This window comes from Pempheris klunzingeri, chromosome 18 (genome assembly GCF_042242105.1).
Source record: "Pempheris klunzingeri isolate RE-2024b chromosome 18, fPemKlu1.hap1, whole genome shotgun sequence".
NCBI classification, from domain to species: domain Eukaryota; kingdom Metazoa; phylum Chordata; class Actinopteri; order Acropomatiformes; family Pempheridae; genus Pempheris; species Pempheris klunzingeri.
The window spans coordinates 22,032,068-22,053,627 of record NC_092029.1 but is presented as its reverse complement, the minus strand read 5'-3'; the positions used below and the strand labels follow the sequence as shown (position 1 = coordinate 22,053,627).

The 21,560-nt window shown below is 37.5% G+C and overlaps 1 protein-coding gene across 1 annotated transcript in view; it reads right to left on the bottom strand.

The window, feature by feature from the left end:
• Positions 1-1,141: 1,141 nt before the first annotated feature.
• Positions 1,142-21,560, bottom strand: part of LOC139218353 (adhesion G protein-coupled receptor F5-like) — a 34,360-nt gene continuing 13,941 nt past the window's right edge. Inside the window, exons 25-42 of the mRNA XM_070849913.1 lie at positions 18,970-18,993; positions 16,328-16,405; positions 15,043-15,066; positions 10,749-10,787; positions 9,916-10,101; positions 8,925-9,035; positions 8,770-8,824; positions 8,539-8,678; positions 8,242-8,454; positions 7,611-7,820; positions 7,356-7,505; positions 7,085-7,263; positions 6,002-6,166; positions 4,492-5,892; positions 4,326-4,367; positions 3,122-3,184; positions 2,892-2,958; positions 1,142-2,800 (exon numbers count right to left, since the gene is read on the bottom strand). Of these exons, the coding sequence (XP_070706014.1) occupies positions 2,730-2,800; positions 2,892-2,958; positions 3,122-3,184; positions 4,326-4,367; positions 4,492-5,892; positions 6,002-6,166; positions 7,085-7,263; positions 7,356-7,505; positions 7,611-7,820; positions 8,242-8,454; positions 8,539-8,678; positions 8,770-8,824; positions 8,925-9,035; positions 9,916-10,101; positions 10,749-10,787; positions 15,043-15,066; positions 16,328-16,405; positions 18,970-18,993 (3,218 nt within the window). The 3' untranslated portion in view covers positions 1,142-2,729. The remainder of the gene's footprint in view (positions 2,801-2,891; positions 2,959-3,121; positions 3,185-4,325; positions 4,368-4,491; positions 5,893-6,001; positions 6,167-7,084; positions 7,264-7,355; positions 7,506-7,610; positions 7,821-8,241; positions 8,455-8,538; positions 8,679-8,769; positions 8,825-8,924; positions 9,036-9,915; positions 10,102-10,748; positions 10,788-15,042; positions 15,067-16,327; positions 16,406-18,969; positions 18,994-21,560) is intronic.

The following is a 21,560-nucleotide window of genomic DNA, read 5'->3' as shown; positions in this document are numbered from 1 at the left end:
GGAATGTGAATAAGCTACAATTTGGGTTCACATGTCTGAGACCTCTGAGAATCTAAATCACATACTATACTTATGAATGTGAGGTCCTAAAAATGCCATCACACAGCAGAAAAATAATTAAAGCTGCAAGAAGTGATGACTGGGCCCTTGCACCTCTGTGCAGGTCGGCCTGCAGAAAGAAGTAACTGTTCCTGTGTCTGGTGTGCCAGGTTCACAGGGGGACACGGACGGCCCCATGACAATAAGGTGGCGACACAAATAGCTGAGACAATAGAAAATAAAAACAAGCTAAAATAGAGTAAGATAAGATTACAAGAATAAAAATTGCAGTGCAAGAGATGAATGAAGTAACCGACTTAATGAAAGGAAAAAATAAAGTCTTTAGCCTTGATTTATAAGAATCATGGAACTAAATTTCTGGCCTAGAGAACACATGGACAAAGTAACATGTGATTCTTCAGATTACACCTAAAATAGTTCTGAAACAATAGCAGAAAACAATTTTGTAATCACCCTCACGTCTGTCTCATCACTAATAGTAATGTTCAAATTGAAGCAATCAAAAGGTTTATTTCATGATGAATTAGAATTACTGCTCCATAGTTCAAGTGGACATTTGTGTCAAATTTGTTTTTTTCCTTAAAGTGTTTTTTGAGATACCGCATTCAACCCAAACAGACATTTTTGTTCAGTACAACTTAAGTAATGTGTCTGTCCAACTGTGTAAAAGTGAAATCCAGAATATGGCACAAAAGGGATTTTTAAAACATTTTCTTGGGTTGACATTATAATCTTAATATTTACGACAGCATGCCAAGGCCATTGAAAGCTTTTTCATTATCTATACTGCTTATTCATCAGGGGGGACTGGAGCTAATCCCAGCTGACTTTGGGCGAAAGGTGGGGGTTCACCCTGGACTGGTCACCATCCAACCACAGGGCCGACACACAGAGACAGACAATCACTCACATCCACACCTACAGGCAATTTAGAGTCACCAATTAACCTGCATGTCTTTGGACACGCAAGCACGGCTAGAACATGCAAACTCCACAGTAAAAAGTGAAAAATATGGAGGAGGGGGGTAATATTCCGAGAAAAGAACTGGGATATTCCCAGTGGTAAATTTACACAAAAAACTCATAAAGAAAAACTCATATATTTAAGATTATAAAGTTACAAATTTACACATCACCCCAGTTTGCAAGCTTGGATCCACGTAATCGCTACTGGTAAACAGGAAATGCCATAGAACACATCAGTGAAGAGGTGCAACAGTGTGGGACATGGCTACATCAGGGAAGTTAAATTAAAGACATTGACAGGTTATGATTCATTTAATGAATAAAGCGCAGAAAGGAGTCAAGTAGCTAACCCCCTACTTAAGGGTCCATGGTTGCTGGTTCCCAGGCCCGGCTGTATATGCACCACTTTGCATTGCTCTCTTCATATCATATAAGGGACGCTTCATATTATATTTGAAGCAAGCAAAACAAAGCAGTACATTTATTGCCGGGAACCAGCTAGATCCAAGAGCAGTGGAATACAAGTCATCTGGGAAATGGCGGGTCACTACAGTAGTGGGCCAGTAAACCATCAGAAAGAAGAGGAGCCCTCCCCTCTTAAGTTCATTCGAATTTTATTGGTTGCTGGAAAATGATAGCAACCTATGAAACCTATAAAAAGAAGTGCCATTCTTATACATTCTGTCATTGGGTTAACTTCTAGCTAAGACAATATTGTTGAAATTAAACTATCCCCCTGGAAGCCCCTCAAGGTCAAACAGGATGGATTCATCACTGCAGGGCATTAGACACACCTCTCTGTCTTACATCTTGGTGTTGTCACTGTGTCACTTTACGTGGAAGCTATTGAAAAAAACTCATGACTTTTTCCCTTTATGAAAGAGAGGAAGTCGATTTACTTCACCACACCAATAGAGAAAATGTCATGGGATGTACCTAGCTTATCGACATGTGCAGTTTTTGTTATTAGCCATGACATCATCAATTCCAAAAGAAGCTAAATCATGTGTTCCTTCCATCAACTCTTCTGTGTTTTTAGTGTGACGACTTCTGAACTAACATTCACCTGAATCATTTTGGCATCTTTTCCGGCTATCTCGATGTATCAGATAAACACCTCTTTTTACATCTGCTGCATGAGACTATCTTGACTCCTGCTGCGAATGTGTGAAACTACATAAAGAGCTCTCGGCACCATTTACCAGAACAATGAGGCAACATAGAGGCATGTTGACAGCATTTTCAGTCAGAGAGTGTTGCTGTGCTGTGATGCTGTACTCGTAATAATGAAAACTGAGAAACCAGTCACTAGTCACAGATTTTGCATAAAAATAGGAGCTTATCATTTCTTACATTGATCTTTAGTTATTCAGGATCTGCCTTTGAGACACTCATTAATAACAAGTTGCCTCCTTACTTGTTCCTTGGTAACTGCTCTTTTGGTCATCTCAGTTTCAGAACTACATTTCGGCAGCTGCAATTAGCACCACATTTCATGGTTTAATTTACGGTCACTGAATTTTAGCATTGTCACAGTAGGACCTCTCATTGGACAAATGGGAACAGTAACATTACCATGCAAACATCTTGTAATGCTGTTTGCTTAATAGCTTGTAATTTATGCACTAAAACATATAATAATTAGCAGATCTTCTGAATCAATGATGAAATAAATTTCTATTTTACATATTAGATGCTTTGATTCATATACTGATGAATGACTCTGATGCTCCTGTGCTGCTGGAGTTTGCAGCTTCTGATACACGGTAGATATCTGAAAGACAAATAAATGATTACTAAGACAGCTGATCCAAGTGAACTGGAAAGCTGCTAAATTCAAAACTAAAGAATGCTGCTAAATTTACATCTTCTTCCACGCAGTCGACTTATCCAGTTCAATCCACTGAGAGAGGAAATGCCACCACTTGTACTCTATTGTAAAAAACAAACAGAAATATGTGTAAAACTATGTATAAACTATTGCATAAAAAAAGTTTAGCATTTTGCATTGAGATGTAAGGTTATAGATTTTGATTCAAATACAGGCAGGATACATTTACAAATCAGTTTTGGGATAGTGAAAAAAATGACTTACTCTTGTTGGATTAGAGCCTGTGCTTGTTGATGTAGGTATTCTCCTTGAGAGGATGGAACGAATCTACGGGCACCATAAAATCCATGTCAATGTCAAAATCAATAATATTAGTATATAGTATGATGTACTAAAAGTAATAGTATACTGCGCAGTTTTGGATATATTTGGCAATATTATTACTTTAAATATGTGAATGTGAGTGTGTCATGAACATAAACTGCAGCAAGGCTCTTGAGGTCAATGAGGTTTACGTTGCATGACAGTTTGGTTTTGTTTAAAAGGCCAACAAGATATCTTTGTGTTGCCTTCACTGGTATAATTACTTGGCCAGTTTTTTTATATGCAACCTCTTTAATGTTCATTCATCCATTCATTCATCCATTCATCCATCTCTGTCTCACACTGAGGTATGCAAGGTCACATGTTCGAGCCAAGTCGCATCTTTCGGGTTCGTCTCCACAGACCTAGTGTTAGGTATTAGTGTTTCTCGTCAAGTTTGTTAACGTTAGTTCATGTGTTTTGTAGTTCCTGTTATATTGTGGCGTTCTTTTCCTTCTCATTTCAGGCTCCTCTCCTTCCTGCCCTTGTGTGTTTCCCACTCCTGTGACTGTCTGCCCTGCTCTGATTGTTTACACCTGTGCCCCCCTCCCCTGGTGCATATATTGTCTGTGTTTTCCTGTGCCAGATCGTCTTGTTCCCTTGTGTCGAGCGTTCCAGTCCGAGTCAGTGTTGGAATCTTGTTGAGAGTGTTAGAGTCTAGTCAGTGTGTTTTTGGTGCCTTGTCTTTGTTGATCTTGTTCAACAGTAAACTGCACCTTTTACCATCTGTTTGCCTCGTGTCAAGCATTTGAGTCCGTTTTCTTGTATGTGCCTCTGGTCATCACACCTAGTTGCTTGTTTTTCCCGCAAAATTGTGCAACACCAGTATTTTGCATTGTGACATTGCTTACTTTATTTAATGGTTCTCTAGTTCTCTATATGGGATCTTAACATCTCACACCAGAACAAATACACCCCCCTACCCCAGTTTTTAATGTTATTGTTGTTTACTGTATTAATGTTTTACAGAGAACCTTTTAATAAAGGATTCCTACACCACTGTAACAGTGGTATTGATCTATTCATCTAACTTTCAGCAACAAAGTAAATAAGGGTATTTTCCAAAATGTAACACAATTTAAAACTTATTTTAAAGTCAACATACCTTTGAATCGAATAGTGTCCCAAACACTAAAATGAAGAAACCCTGAGGAAAGACAGATGACATACACATTTCTTTGTCAATGGATGAAGATAAAATGTTTTATCACACAAAATAACTGCCTTGTAAGCATTAAATTGCAACCTCTTATTTCAATGGATGAAAATACCTGTAGTGAATTGAAGAATGCAAAGGCGATGTGGATTCCTTTATTTGTTGACGATATCATCGTTCCCACTCCAAGAGACCAGGTCAGACCGAATAAAGGAGTCAAAATGATCACACATCTAGTAATGACCACCAATGTATGCCTTTCATCTGCCTGGACAGTGTCTCCCACACCTCTTCTCAGCATTTTGAACAAGACCACAATCACAATTAAAATGTTGATTAAAACTATGGTCAAGGCAGGTATGACCAAGGCCAGTAGGGCCTTTGTTTCAATCCAGTTGAGCCAACAAGCATTGTTTTTCCTGATGTATCCATTTCCTGGTGCTGTGACAGCAACAGTAATGACAGCTATAATCAAAGGGCATCCGTAGCCTAAACTGAAGCCAATGGCCAACATGGTGGACTTGGACATGTGGGAGAAGACCATGACCGTCCGGTAAAAGAGCAGAAGGCCTGACACAAGCATCCAAAAGAACAGAGCAAGATAGAAAAAGTGCATAAAAAATGTTGCTGTGCTACACGGTCCAACTAGAACTTCGTGGTTCTCCCCAGGGTTTTCAAGGGGGTTCTTAGCAATAGAGGCAGCAATGATGAAACAGATGTCAGCGATCAGCAGAGACAGGGCAGTGTTGATGATGGAAAGATGACGCATGAAAGCAGTGCTATTCCTGGTGATGGCTTTCCAAACGTATCCTTCAATAATGATACATATAACTAAGCTCGCCATAGATATCCCAACTCCAACATAGGTGATTACATCCAAGACAACTTTCAATTCTGGAGGGATGTCCGTTGCCATCAGAATTGAGAAGGAGGTGAGATGGTTGCAGCTGCAGGTTACTGTGTTGTTTATCTCATAAAGAAACCTACAGCCTTCATCATCCCAAGCACCTAGATTATCAAGGAGTGTAAAGTTCCAGAAGACACACTGTGGGTTTAATGACAGGGCGTTGTTTAGCTTGTCAAAGCTCAGAGTGACATTCTGTATTGTTGCATTTAGTTGGACTAGCACCACAGCAGCATTGATGGCATTATCAGTGACAGTTTCATTGGCTGTGGCGTTGAAGAGACTGGCGTCAAAGCTGGAGTTCCGCGCTGGCATAACATTATTAAGGCTGGAGAAGGTGATGGTGGTGATGAAGACGTTGCTACTGTTAGTATTTGGAATGTCGATAATAATACTGAAGTTCAGATCTGCCCTGAAGGAGTTGTCAAATGTGGTTCTGTTGAGCAGGATGCGTTGAGTTGTGATGGTAAACTCCCCAACTAACCCATCAGAGAGAGCCTCCAGTGAACCCAGTAATTCTGAGCTCGCATTGCGGGTTTCATTTGCATTCAGAATTGCCCAGGAATCTCTTGCATCATCACCAATGATGACGTCAACTGTGTTAAGTACATTCTGCAGATGAAGAGACATTTCATTATGAGGACCTCATCAGACAGTCAGTAGGTGTATTTGTTGACATGAGCCTCTACTAAGAGGCTAAGGGGAGGGAAGTTTCACCTACCTGCATGACAGGTTCAGTGATATCAGTGGAAACATTTGCAATGGTGTTCAGGATTTCAACAATAGCTGATATGGTTGCAGATGAATTTGTAATTTCTGTTTTGTCTTCCATGACAGTTGTACTTAGATTTGCTGAAAATTGTGGCACATTCTCCTCAACCAAATCCTGAAAGAAAGACATTAAAAATGCAAAAAAATATGACACCATAGTTTGAGTATGAGATTGCAACACTTTTGCTCCTTTTTTAGGCCACAAGACTGCAGGAATATGCTTTATGAGGAATGTCATGATTTGTCAAGTTTTGTTGGCCCTGATTCCAATCCGAGTCATTCAATGTTGAGTATCTGCCATTACTGAGTCCAATCCAGTGTTTACTTAAATGATTATTGAATATGTATCTGACACATTGAAATGACAGCTGTAGCTACACTGATGCACCTTAAGTGTCTTGATCCAAATACTGAAGATTCTGGTTCAAAGCCATTCAGTTGATTAAATTATTGATAGGTTATAAATAAGCAGTAACTGCAACTGGGAGACTAACTCCTGAAACTGACACAATCATCTAGAAGTGACATGTATCACTCTGGTGGAATTGCTGAAACTACAAAAACAGTAGGTCACCCATGGTTGTACAGTTATGTTATAGAGTGGACCTTCTTCCGCACAAATGATCTTTAACAGAATACACTGGCTGCAGAGAGCAGTTTAAATATTCTGAATATTCTTTAAATACTTTACTTTGACCTGTTATCAAGTTTGGTGTTTAGATTAGTAGCAGTTGATATGACCTGTTACTAATGAAATTTGTCATTTTAACTGGTTGAAAGAGATGTTGAGTGCTGGCTAAAAATCAGAGGCTAGTATAACACCTGGGAGAGAGAGAGAGAGGAGAGAGATAATCCATTTGGAGCTCAGCAAATCCATGTATTTTTTCAACCTCAGTTCCTGAACTCATTGATGCACCCAAATAAAATTCTCACTGACAGATCCTAAATTTCACAATTTTGGTGACATAGTGCAACTGATTTTGTTAAGAGATTTCTAACGGGGATGATTTGTTATCGCCAGTAGATCACCTACCTGTGATGCAATCAATAGTTCCTTGATTTGTATTACAATGCAGGTGTCCATTATAAGTTTCCACTCTCCACTTTCAAGACAGACCGCAGACTTGGTCCCCTCTTGACCTTTATCACAGCCTATACTTGATGTGTCACCTACTCGTCCAGTCCCATACTCAGCATCTCTGCATGTAACATCTTAAGAGGTAAATGATTAGTTAGTGTTACGCAAAAAAGATAGAGAAAACAGCAAGGGAACTGTAAATTCACATTTTAAATGTTGCTCCTACCTTCTTTGAAAATGACCATTTCTGTTGTCCTTTCATAACCCTCTGGTTCATCTACCTTACATGTGAAAAATTTGTTTTGCTGTGATGCGCTGCAGCTTCCTAGCAGGTAGTCATGTGTGATGCAGTAGGTTTCTGAATCGTTCCTGAGAGCTGTGAAGATTTATCAGCGTTGTTAATCAGATAAAGTGTTAGTAACTGTGTCCATCTTCTCAGAATGGCGAGAATGAGAAGTTGTCAACATCACCTGATACTTACTTGAGGGTAGAACAGCTCTGTCTTCAAACCACTGGACTTTATACGGGGCCTGCACGCAACACTCAAGTGGTTGTATCTGTCCCTCTTTGCACTCAATGTTAACTTTACTCTGTAGTCGCACAATGGGAGCTGGTTTGATTTTATTTCCTCTTACAAGTATGTTTTGGAGGAAATTCACTGCCCTGCCCCTCAGAATACATTCATAAAGACCTGTGATTAAGAGAAGTAAAAATTAATGATCATGTTGCTCTACTGTAACAAAGAAAAAGAGTTAATTGCTGTCAGATGTCATTGTAGCAGTGACCAAAGATTTTCATACTGATTCATTGACAATATTTTTGTATGACTGTTGGTGGTGTCAGCACAACATTTGAATTAAGATGCAACAAGTGAGTGATATGGTCTCTTATTTATAATTGTTATGGATATGATGGCTAAGCAGGCATAGGCATGTTTCCAACACAGGAAAAGACAATTCACAGCATTCCGATAATCAAAATCCCACATTACAAGATAGCTGATCTCACAGTATCATGAAATGTAGAACCAAGCTTTAAATGCTGTATTCTTGGATCATTTGCAGAGTGATTTCTGTTGGTTAACAAATTCAACTACTGTAGCTTTGACTCACCAACATCAGCAAGGATGACGTTATTGACTCTAAGCGTAGACTTCATGTTAGAGTTAGTTATTTTAAATCTGCTGCTGTCTTTAATTTCCCGTTCTTTAAATTTCCACTCAGAACCAGAAATTTGTGTCATATTAATTTTTTCAGGAGGGGGTCCACACGTCAGCGTCATTGGTGTACCGGTAAAAATGAGGTCTGGGAAGTTAACAGTTGGACCTTTGGACAAACCAAACAAAATTAGTTAGGAATTCAATCAAGCTGAACAACAGTTAATATAACGACCAGCTTTTTTGAACTTACTGGTGTAAAGTGCAGTGACTGATCCTATGACAGGGGCTATAGTCTGCATTGCCAGTGGGAGATTTCCATTTGCATTGGCAATTTCATCTTGATTAACTTGTGTTGTCTGAACAACAAAGTCTGCAATTATACTTCCTTCTCTGTGTGAACAAATAAAATCCAGAGTTGTGATTTTGTAAAATGCACACACAGATTCCTGCCTCCAAATGTTCAAGTTCAAAAGTACCATACCTGAAAGCCCTCACAAAAACACGGATGAACCCTGTGAGTCCTTTATACTGCTCCTCTAACTGTGAAAGAGATATGGTTAATTATATTACCACTGAAGAATGAAGAACTGACAGTACAAGTAAGACTTTGTTTTTAAGTTTTTAACAATACAATACTTACCACTAAGTTAATCCTTGATTCAAGCTCCCTGTAAGCAGAACTTGTTACATCATTTAATTCTGCTGTGAATTCCTTGTCTAATGTCACTGACATTTCCACATCAAATCCTGTTTATCAAAAAAAAAGAAAAAAGAAAAACATGAGCAAAACAAACATTTCAGTTTTTAATGATCACAAACACCTGAAAACACACCAGGCACCAACAGGCAAAGTACGGAACAACTGTAAATGATAAAAATGCCTTTTTTTGATATCTTTTTTGTTTTCAGTATTTATTGCATTGCCAGTGAAGATCAATGGTGTATATATAAAACCATCAATACAAAAACTGTTGATAACATTTCAAGCTATTTTGCTATTTGTCTTTAAGATGCCAAGTGGCTGGTGAAATTGAATTACATTACATTATTAGATGGTAGACTATCTAATAAATTGTATTCAGGTAGCTATCATACATCAGCAATTAATTCCTAAACCAAGTTGGGAGAGCATAACACATACAGTATCTGCTGTCAGTATTAACTGAGGATTATGTGTTGAATTTTGACGACTGTCAATTAAGCAGTTTTACAGCATAATGAGTGTACTGTTAACCTTTAATGCTCAAGTAGCATGTCAGTTGGTCTTATACTGTAAGATATGGACATTTCAAACATGCTCAAAGGCTGACAGAAGCATTCAATGTCCCCTAAGCCATAAAGGACTAAACTAGGAGTTCAGGATTTTTCATGTATGCATGTCTTCATCTTTCTTTCAGTCCTCTTCTGCACTGAGCAAGTGAGATGTAAAGATGTCTCTTCCTTGACCCTGTGCAATTAATGTCATTTTTGGGTTTGACATTTTGACCTTCAGTTCAGGACAGTGGTTTAAAACATCTGACACAGGATAAACAGTAATCCATAACATGATGTAATGACATTATTTTTGATGGATCATAGGTCAATCCATTGTGCCTCCTCCCCCCTCTTTGTGTCAATAAAACAATACCTGTAACAGCCGTAGAAGTAAGCAGTGTTGAAAGTGTATCTGTGGTGGTGGTGGTGGTGGTGGTGGTAATAGTGGTAGGGGCCTTGGTGCTAGTAGATGTTGTGAGAGCTGTGGTTGGAGCTGGGGTAGACAAAACTTCCGATGTTGTGGAGCTAGCAGTGGTAGGTTGGCCCGTAACACTAGTAGCTGAAAATGCAACAGTCAAAGTATAATTAGATACAGCTCCCTAAAGTTAAAGAGTGCAGAGTTTATAGTTTCTCAACAGTTTGTAAATACTATAATCACAATCGTGGGTTTTATTACAACATACTGTATATCCTTCACATAACCTTGATTTTACTGAGCGAATAACGTGTAAGAGTATTCTAACAACAATTACTTTAAAAGTCTTACGTGTTACAGTTGTCGTGGTTGTTGCAGCTGTTGTACAAACAGGTATGAAAAGAACATATTGAATTAAAAGCAACGTCCTCCAAGTTCAAACAAATAACTGACATTTTTACCACAGTTACCACATCATTTGTTTCAAAATACATACAGGTGACGATAGTTGTTGGTGGAGTTGTGGGTGTTGTTGCAACAGGTGTTGAATCTGCAAAAAACATTTAAGAACAACGTGTTATAAATAGTAGAACAATGCAACAATTTAATTGTAAGTATACAGTAATTACTCAAAAGTTTCATAAATTCAAAGTGCACAGAGTTTATAGTTTTTCAACAGTGTGTAAATACAACACAATACAGTCACAATAGTGGATTTTGTTACAACATGTATAATTCACATAACTGACCTAATGGCATGAGTCTTGAAACAATCATTTTAAGATACTTACTTGCTACAGTTGTTGTTGTTGTTGCAGCTGTTGTAGAAACTGGCATGAAAAGAAAATACTGAAATATTTTTAAAAAGTAACATCCTCCAAGTTAAAATAAATTACGAAACATTTTCAAGCAAATGTGATCCAGGGGATGATCACCACATCACTGGTTTAGAAATACCTACAGCTGACAATAGTGGTTGGTGGAGTTGTAGATGTTGTAGCAATAGGTGTTGAATCTGCAACAATCAGATGAGTTATTGTCATTTGTATTTTATTTATATGTTATAATTATCATGTCATGTCTGTTGCTGAATGCGAAATACAATTTTATAATTATGCATGTTAAACTGAAAAGTGAAATACTGGTCTCTTGAGATGTGTCATTGTCTGAGCAGTAGTGCTCTGGTGTGTTGTGACTGTTGTGTTGAAACTGTTGCAATAGGTAGCAATAAGTGTTAAGTGTTCAAAGATTGTAATGTGATCATGTGTTAATGTGTTAAATTCCCATTTTTCCTGTGCACATATTTCACTAAACCTTAATCGAAGTTAAACAACGAAAGATACTGTAACAATCATTTTGAATCACTTACTTGTTATAACTGTTGTCGCAGCTGTTGTTGTGTTCATGTCTGTTGTAGTAACAGCTGCTGAAGAGGAAATAAATATATTGTATGAGGTAAGATCCTTACTTTCTAAAATCTGTCTGCTAACTGGTGAAATTGTGGGTATTGTAGTGTTTCGACATGCTGAAGCAATGGGTGTTGCAACAAATACCAAAGACCAAAACATAACTACCGACAATAAACTATGTTGTTGCTGGTAATGCAAAAAATAATATTTAATCCCAGATTACTTACTATAAAGTTTGCTGAATATTTACTGGATAAGTCTGTCACCCTAACTCTAATGATATAACAAGAAAGGTCATTTCAACAGTGCTCAGTAACTGTGTGTGTTGTAGTGATGTTTTGTCTTTAAAACATCTATAACAACATTAAATTATTCAAGTCAAGATCAACTAAGCTCTTACTCATTACAAATGTTGCTGCTGTTGTGGCAATTATGTATGAATATTATAAGAATATTGTCTGACAAGTCAATCAAGACAGCAACTGCCTTGTTATAACAACAAAGGGTACGCTAATAAGAAGTTTTGTTCGATCAGCCGTTTTACTGCCGTGTTACATGCACCGCTTGGAAACAATTAAGGTATGTAAATAAACATTTACAAAATCTTTCCGTGTAAATATCTCATTTCACGACGTATATATCTGTGGCTTATAGTCTGGTACGGCTAATACATGTAAAAATATTTTTTTCTTTTAAAATTTAGTGGGTGCAGCTTATATTCCGATGTGCTCTATAGCCAATACGGTAGTAAATAAAACGGTAGCATAAAAACTAAAGGGACTTACTTGTTAGCGCTGCTGTGGATGTTGCAGCTGTTGTCGTGGTTATATCAGTTGTAGCTACGGGTGTTGAATCTGGAAAAAAATGCAGTGCATGAAGTAAAATCCTTCAAATGAAGATCATTTACTGAAAGCGTATGGAATTTTCCTGTTTCTAAAAACGTACTGGTAACTACAGTCGTTGGTGACATAGTGGGTGTTGTAGTGTTCAGATGTGTTGTAGAACTAGGCGTTGAATCTGCAAAGACAAACATTTTACAAATATGTTAATGATGACAACTTAAAACAGAATTTTGATTTGTGCTCAGATTCTAAAACTGTTAAACTGTCAGCTGTAGCTACAGGTCCTGAAGATGTGGGTTTTCCCATGTTTCCTCAGACTACAGCTGTTGGTGGTATAGTGGCTGTTGTAGTGTTTAAATGTGCGACCATTTTACACTCGGATCTCCAACTGCTACAGGTAGCACCATTGTTACAGTTTCTTACAATTTAAAACAAAAAACGATGCATGTGATGCATTTGGTGGAGTCCTGTTACCTCAGCTTTGTTTGAAACAACCCAAGCCAGTGAGCTGGACACTCATGGACTTTGGATTGACAAAAGAGATCTGGAGTACTTCCTGCCTACAGTACATCTGGTTAGACCTCAATTCTAATTGACATGCTCAAAGACATGATGGTACAAGAGGAAAACTTCAATGAGGAATTATTAAAAACACAAGAAAAACTCTTGCTTATAGTAACTGCCGTGCGGTGGTAACAAGGTATTCAGATCTATTAGCTGAGTAAAGGTTGTAATGCCACAGTGGAGAAGTACTCTGCTACAAGTAAAATTCTTGTTTTCAAAATCTTGAGAAAAAGTGCAAAAGCATCAAAATGTACAATAAAGTCAGCTTACTTCTTCCAACTGTTGGTGTTGTACTTGCAGGTGTTGAATCTGATATGAAATGACAACAATGCATATTGAACTGAATAAACAGCCAGATAGACTAGTATAGTTAATGGGTGGTAGCGTTAGCATCAATTCCATCAGGTGTTGGATGTTGTTGTGTCCAGGTTTGTTGTAAGTCTGCAAAGTCTAAATTTGACGATTATTTGACATTATGTGACCATCTGCTGTTTTTGACAATAAAAACCGGGCCCATATATTGAATAGTGTAAACTTTTACTACATGTTTTAGGGTACAGTTTTGGCATTTGCCCAAAAATTCAACCTTAATAATCAAAAGCACTGAATGCTTAGTGTCAACAATAGAAAAGTTTTTTTTTTTTTAGCAATTACATGTTACATGTTTCAACTGTTAACAGATGTAACTGTTTTCACATCTGTTGTAGAAATATGTGTTGAATCTGAAAACAACACTTAGAATACTAAAACAATATTTATCATGTAAAGATTAGAACTTTGACACTACATGTAGTTTTGTGATATTCAATTCAATTCAATTCAATTCAATTTATTTTGTATAGCCCAATATCACAACAGAGTTGTCTCACAGTGCTTTACAAAGTTCACGATATGAGTTGATATGTGACTTGTAACAAAGCTAAATTTACAGTTTTGACTTCTTACATTTAAAGTGGTTGTTGACCTGGCTGTGGATGTTGTAGGTGTCTGATGTGTCGCAGTAGGTCAGCAAAGGTGACTTGTTAAGTCATGTAAATCAAAACTGCACATTGGTGATGGAGATGAGGGTTTAACAATATGTTAATAGATTATATTCTATCTAGTTTAAATCTGTTCTAGCAACTGTTTCCACACGCTTTATTTAGTTTACAGTTATTTACATTCTACTTTTAACGTAAAATCCTTCAAATTAGGATAACTCACTGAAATATTTGAAAATGATCATGTTAGCCATCCATTATTAATAAGGACATGCTGTAAAGATCTGTTTGAGCATTTAGTTTTGTGTCTGTAAGGAATTTTTTTATGGAATGTGTCAATGTTAATGCAAAATGATTCCAGCTCAGATCATTCATTGTAATGATTTAACATTTTGCTGCACATCCTTTACACACTACTGTAAAAAAAATAAAAATAGTATATAAAAAATAAAAGGTAATGTTAAGTATAGTTAATTGTTAAAGCTGCCATTGTTGCAGCTTTAGTCGTGCTTAGATCTGTTGTAGCAGCAGGTATGGAATCTAATTTTTCACAGTTATTGCAGTTATTCTGCAGTTATATTTGTGACATAGTTGAGGAGTTGTGGCTGAGGTTACATTCCAGGGAGGCATACAGGAGAAAGTGGGACATTTTTTAGACTATTACGAATAATGGGCAGTACAATTAATTAAGTTTAATTTGCACCAGAATTGTTCTCTTCTGACTGTTCTGACCCATTTAGAAAAAAATAAACACAACAGTTGAATTTATGTTTCCACCTAATATGTAGGTTTTACTCCAGTTTGGAGTGTTTGGATATTTGAAACTTTGAGAAAAATATAATAGATACACCAGGGAAAATTTGAATGGATAATGTATGGATTAACTAGGCACTTATTTCAACGCTTTGGAAATGACTAAGATTCATTCTTTTTTAAAGACCTTAAATTTTTTCTTGCATTTCATTCTGATGATGCAAATTCAGTTAATAATGTTATCACTATACTATCAACACTAGAATTAATTCTTGAATCTTTCTTTTTGAATTCTTGAATTGTTGGGTCTCTATTAACGAAGGAGTTTGATCTAGACCGGCTCTTTATGGAACGGGTCTCGAAATAACATTTGTTATGAATTGGAGCTATAGAAATAAGTATTCAGTTCTTTTTTGATACCTGACACAGTTACTGTAGTTGTTTGGGGCCACTTTTTACTGTACATACTTTACACATTACTGTCAAAGATTAAAAACAGTGTATACAAAGTAAAGATCATGTTACAAGTAGACTTACTTGTTGGAGCTGCTGTTGTTGCGGCTGTCGTGTTGTTTAGATCTGTTGTAGCAGCAGGTGTGGAATCTAAATGGGGTGTTTGACAATTATTTTCAATGTGTGAAGTCTACACTGATCATTATACAGGTATTTACCTGTGACAACGAAAATATTCAGTGCAGTGACGTATACTGAATTATTAGACATACTTTTCCACAAGACATGAGGATGAGATCATAACACATGCACTGCACACACTCCGGCCACATCAGTATCCTGAAGTGTTGCTGAGTTGAAAGGTGAAGCTGTGGCTGCTGTACAGTTTAATCATAACCTGAGGACTGTTCCCCATGCTTTATTTTGAAGTACTTACTGGTGACTACAGCTGGTGTTGTCGTGTTGATGTCTGTTGTACCAGTAGATGTTGTGTCTGTAGAGAACATTTTGGAATCATGTGTAAATGTCAACAATGGAGGCAGAATGAGTCAAGCCCAAGTGGCTGTAATGTTTTAGTAGCTTGACTGCACAGGTTTAGCACTATGCCTTCACTTAAGATAATGAAAAGGAAGGGCTTTATTCCACAGTTCTTACTTGCTACAGTTGTTGGTATTGTTGTAACTGTTGTAGTGATTACAGCTGTTGTAGCAGCAGCTGTAGAATTTGAAAGGGACATTTTACAATCAGGTGTCAGTTAAACTTAAAAGTTAAAGCCTTCACGTTAACATGAATTACTGATATTTGTTAGTTTTGAAAAAGAAAGAAAATCATATTTTTCTGGATATCACATTTGAAACAGTGGAGTCGTCGTACATTTGAGGAAAGTCCATTACAATGTAATTATGCACTCTCTACGACAGATGGCTCTGTTTCCAAAGGCCTGCTTACTGAATTGTTGGGTCTCTATTAACGAAAGAATTTGATCTAGACCTGCTCTTTATGGAACGGGTCTCGAAATAACTTTTGTTATGAATTGGAGCTATAGAAATAAGTATTAAATTCCTTTTTGATACCTGATACAGTTACTGTAGTTGTTTGGGGCTCAGATTGTAAAACGTGTCTAGCTGATATGTTTGGTATATTTAGTCCACTTTCCTCCTATTTAGCTCATTTCCCTCACAGCTGAGGTAGAAATTCATGTAAAAACAACATGTTAAATGTAATTGTTAACAATGTGCTTCTATGTAAAAAAGATAAATGATTACAGCCCAGATCATTCACACTGATGATTTAGCATTTTTACTGTACATACTTTACACATTACTGTCAAAGATTAAAAACAGTGTATACAAAGTAAAGATCATGTTACAAGTAGACTTACTTGTTGGAGCTGCTGTTGTTGTGGCTGTCGTGTTGTTTAGATCTGTTGTAGCAGCAGGTGTGGAATCTAAATGGGGTGTTTGACAATTATTTTCAATGTGTGAAGTCTACACTGATCATTATACAGGTATTTACCTGTGACAACTAAAATATTCAGTGCAGTGACGTATACTGAATTATTAGACATACTTTTCCACAAGACATGAAGATGAGATCATAACACATGCACTGCACACACTCCAGCCACATCAGTATCCTGAAGTGTTGCTGAGTTGAAAGGTGAAGCTGTGGCTGCTGTACAGTTTAATCATAACCTGAGGACTGTTCCCCATGCTTTATTTTGAAGTACTTACTGGTGACTACAGCTGGTGTTGTCGTGTTGATGTCTGTTGTACCAGTAGATGTTGTGTCTGTAGAGAACATTTTGGAATCATGTGTAAATGTCAACAATGGAGGCAGAATGAGTCAAGCCCAAGTGGCTGCAATGTTTCTGTATCCTCACTGCACAGGTTTAGCACTATGCCTTCACTTAAGATAATGAAAAGGAAGGGCTTTATTCCACAGCTCTTACTTGTTACAGTTGTTGGTATTGTTGTAACTGTTGTAGTGATTACAGCTGTTGTAGCAGCAGCTGTAGAATTTGAAAGGGACATTTTACAATCAGGTGTCAGTTAAACTTAAAAGTTAAAGCCTTCACATTAACATGAATTACTGATATTTGTTAGTTTTGAAAAAGTTGCTCAGCTACAGCTGCTATAGCAATGGGTCTGGTAGTGTTCTTCTATCTTCTATGGCAGTAGCTGAATCTAGAAAGACCATCATACATATCTAGAACATTTAACATGTGGAGGTTTAGAGTAAAACATTTGATAATGAATGTACAGTCTTACTTGTTGTTGATGGAGAGATTGTTGTAACAGGACAAGAGGTGAAGTCTGAAAGCAGGAAAAAAGCAAAGTACAGTGGTATTTTGGCACCTCTAACATGAGGACCATTGTCTTCTCATTTCCACACGCTTTATTCAAAACCTGCTTACTGTGCTGATGAGCAGACTGGCAGTAGCGTCCATCAGGAGGAATGGCATTAATACATCCACATGTATTATCAGTGATGTTGTCACAGGATCCGTACGTTAAACACTGGTCACATGACCAACGATACTGATCTTCACATCTGCACTGCAAACCACCACTGCTCAGATAGCAAACTGGAGAGGAAAACATGTAAAGGGTAAATACAGTGTGTCCACTGAGAAAACATTTGATGTTCAATCAATGAAGAAACAGCAGGTCCAAATGACACGCCTCCAAATATTCCAGATTTGAAAAAAGGTTATGCACCAGCATGTTGAGCTGAAAACACATTTAAAACGCAACAAAGTCTGAAATAACATTTTCTTTGTATCCCTACCTGTGGAAATGTTGACGTCAGAGATCTGTATGTGGTTGTTAATGCTGACGGGGAAACTGATGTTTCCCAGAATGCTTCTCAGTTGATCTATTACTGTAACATCTGAGATGTTCAGCTCAACAGAAATGATGTATTCATAGACAACTGGGGGAGCTGCAGAGGAAGAAAATCATATTTTTCTGGATATCACATTTGAAAAAGTGGAGTCGTCGTACATTTGAGGAAAGTCCATTACAATGTGATTATGCACTCTCTATGACAGATGGCTCTGTTTCCAAAGGCCAGAAAGTAGCCCAACAGACTGTCATAATACAAGACTGCAGGCTGAAAAGAGCATCAGGAACAACTAGGCACTTATTTCATCTTAACGCTTTGGAAATGACTAAGATTCATTCTTTTTCAAAGACTTTCAATTTTTTCTTGCGTTTCATTTTGATGATGCAAATTCTGTTAAAAATGTTAGCCCTATACTATCAACACTAGGATTGATTGATTCATTCAAATGATTACTATTCCTTGAGTTTAAGGACCTGAAAAATGAACAGGTGCCGACCATATGTTATTGCTGGCAGTACAAGCCTCAGTTATTCAAGCACCAGTGACTTATTATAAAGTTTTCTACATATTTACTTAACAAGTGTGTCATGGACCCCGACAGAAATCCCCCCTCTTGTCAGCCTAGTTCTGTTTGAGGTTTCTTCCTGTTAAAGGGGAGTTTTTCCTGCCACTGTCACCTAATGCCTGATGCTGCTCATGTGGGGATTCTTGGATCCTTCCTTTTGAATTCTTGAATTGTTGGGTCTCTATTAACGAAGGAGTTTGATCTAGACCTGCTTTTTATGTAACGGGTCTCGAAATAACATTTGTTATGAATTGGAGTTATAGAAATAAGTATTAAATTCCTTTTTGATACTTGATACAGTTACTGTAGTTGTTTGGGGCTCAGATTGTAAAACGTGTCTAGCTGATATGTTTGATATATTTAGTCCACTTTCCTCCTATTTAGCTCATTTCCCTCACAGCTGAGACAGAAATTCATGTAAAAACAACATGTTTTATGTAATTGTTAACAATGTGTTTCTATGTAAAAAAGATAAATGATTCCAGCCCAGATCATTCACAGTGATGATTTAGCATTTTTACTGTACATACTTTACACATTACTGTCAAAGATTAAAAACAGTGTATACAAAGTAAAGATCATGTTACAAGTAGACTTACTTGTTGGAGCTGCTGTTGTTGCGGCTGTCGTGTTGTTTAGATCTGTTGTAGCAGCAGGTGTGGAATCTAAATGGGGTGTTTGACAATTATTTTCAATGTGTGAAGTCTACACTGATCATTATACAGGTATTTACCTGTGACAACGAAAATATTCAGTGCAGTAATGTATACTGAATTATTAGACATACTTTTCCACAAGACATGAGGATGAGATCATAACACATGCACTGCACACACTCCGGCCACATCAGTATCCTGAAGTGTTGCCGAGTTGAAAAGTGAAGCTGTGGCTGCTGTACAGTTTAATCATAACCTGAGGACTGTTCCCCATGCTTTATTTTGAAGTACTTACTGGTGACTACAGCTGGTGTTGTCGTGTTGATGTCTGTTGTACCAGTAGATGTTGTGTCTGTAGAGAACATTTTGGAATCATGTGTAAATGTCAACAATGGAGGCAGAATGAGTCAAGCCCAAGTGGCTGTAATGTTTCTGTATCCTCACTGCACAGGTTTAGCACTATGCCTTCACTTAAGATAAAGAAAAGGAAGGGCTTTATTCCACAGCTCTTACTTGTTACAGTTGTTGGTATTGTTGTAACTGTTGTAGTGATTACAGCTGTTGTAGCAGCAGCTGTAGAATTTGAAAGGGACATTTTACAATCAGGTGTCAGTTAAACTTAAAAGTTAAAGCCTTCACGTTAACATGAATTACTGATATTTGTTAGTTTTGAAAAAGTTGCTCAGCTACAGCTGCTATAGCAATGGGTCTGGTAGTGTTCTTCTATCTTCTATGGCAGTAGCTGAATCTAGAAAGACCATCATACATATCTAGAACATTTAACATGTGGAGGTTTAGAGTAAAACATTTGATAATGAATGTACAGTCTTACTTGTTGTTGATGGAGAGATTGTTGTAACAGGACAAGAGGTGAAGTCTGAAAGCAGGAAAAAAGCAAAGTACAGTGGTATTTTGGCACCTCTAACATGAGGACCATTGTCTTCTCATTTCCACACGCTTTATTCAAAACCTGCTTACTGTGCTGATGAGCAGACTGGCAGTAGCGTCCATCAGGAGGAATGGCATTAATACATCCACATGTATTATCAGTGATGTTGTCACAGGATCCGTACGTTAAACACTGGTCACATGACCAACGATACTGATCTTCACATCTGCACTGCAAACCACCACTGCTCAGATAGCAAACTGAGAAAACATTTGATGTTCAATCAATGAAGAAACAGCAGGTCCAAATGACACGCCTCCAAATATTCCAGATTTGAAAAAAGGTTATGCACCAGCATGTTGAGCTGAAAACACATTTTAAATGCAACAAAGTCTGAAATAACATTTTCTTTGTATCCCTACCTGTGGAAATGTTGACGTCAGAGATCTGTATGTGGTTGTTAATGCTGACGGGGAAACTGATGTTTCCCAGAATGCTTCTCAGTTGATCTATTACTGTAACATCTGAGATGTTCAGCTCAACAGAAATGATGTATTCATAGACAACTGGGGGAGCTGCAGAGGAAGAAAATCAAATTTTTCTGGATATCACATTTGAAAAAGTGGAGTCGTCGTACATTTGAGGAAAGTCCATTACAATGTAATTATGCACTCTCTACGACAGATGGCTCTGTTTCCAAAGGTTTTCTTCTACCTGAAGCCAAGATTCTGTCTTTCAACAGCTCAAAATCCAAAAGCGACAGAGAGACACAGTAATTGTCTTGAAATGAAAAGGAAAGGTTAGTTTCCCAAGGCCTCAGTGAGATGCATAGCTTTGGATCTTGATTATCAAAGTAGCAGAATGACCGAATAACTGCCAAGCAGGCATGAAAGTACCACAACAGACTGTCATAATACAAGACTGCAGGCTGAAAAGAGCATCAGGAACAACTAGGCACTTATTTCATCTTAACGCTTTAGAAATGACTAAGATTCATTCTTTTTCAAAGACTTTCAATTTTTTCTTGCGTTTCATTTTGATGATGCAAATTCTGTTAAAAATGTTAGCCCTATACTATCAACACTAGGATTGATTGATTCAGTCAAATGATTACTATTCCTTGAGTTTAAGGACCTGAAAAATGAACAGGTGCCGACCATATGTTATTGCTGGCAGTACAAGCCTCAGTTATTCAAGCACCAGTGACTTATTATAAAGTTTTCTACATATTTACTTAACAAGTGTGTCATGGACCCCGACAGAAATCCCCCCTCTTGTCAGCCTAGTTCTGTTTGAGGTTTCTTCCTGTTAAAGGGGAGTTTTTCCTGCCACTGTCACCTAATGCCTGATGCTGCTCATGTGGGGATTCTTGGATCCTTCCTTTTGAATTCTTGAATTGTTGGGTCTCTATTAACGAAAGAATTTGATCTAGACCTGCTCTTTATGGAACGGGTCTCGAAATAACTTTTGTTATGAATTGGAGCTATAGAAATAAGTATTAAATTCCTTTTTGATACCTGATACAGTTACTGTAGTTGTTTGGGGCTCGGATTGTAAAAAGTGTCTCGCTGATATGTTTGGTATATTTAGTCCACTTTCCTCCTATTTAGCTCATTTCCCTCACAGCTGAGGTAGAAATTCATGT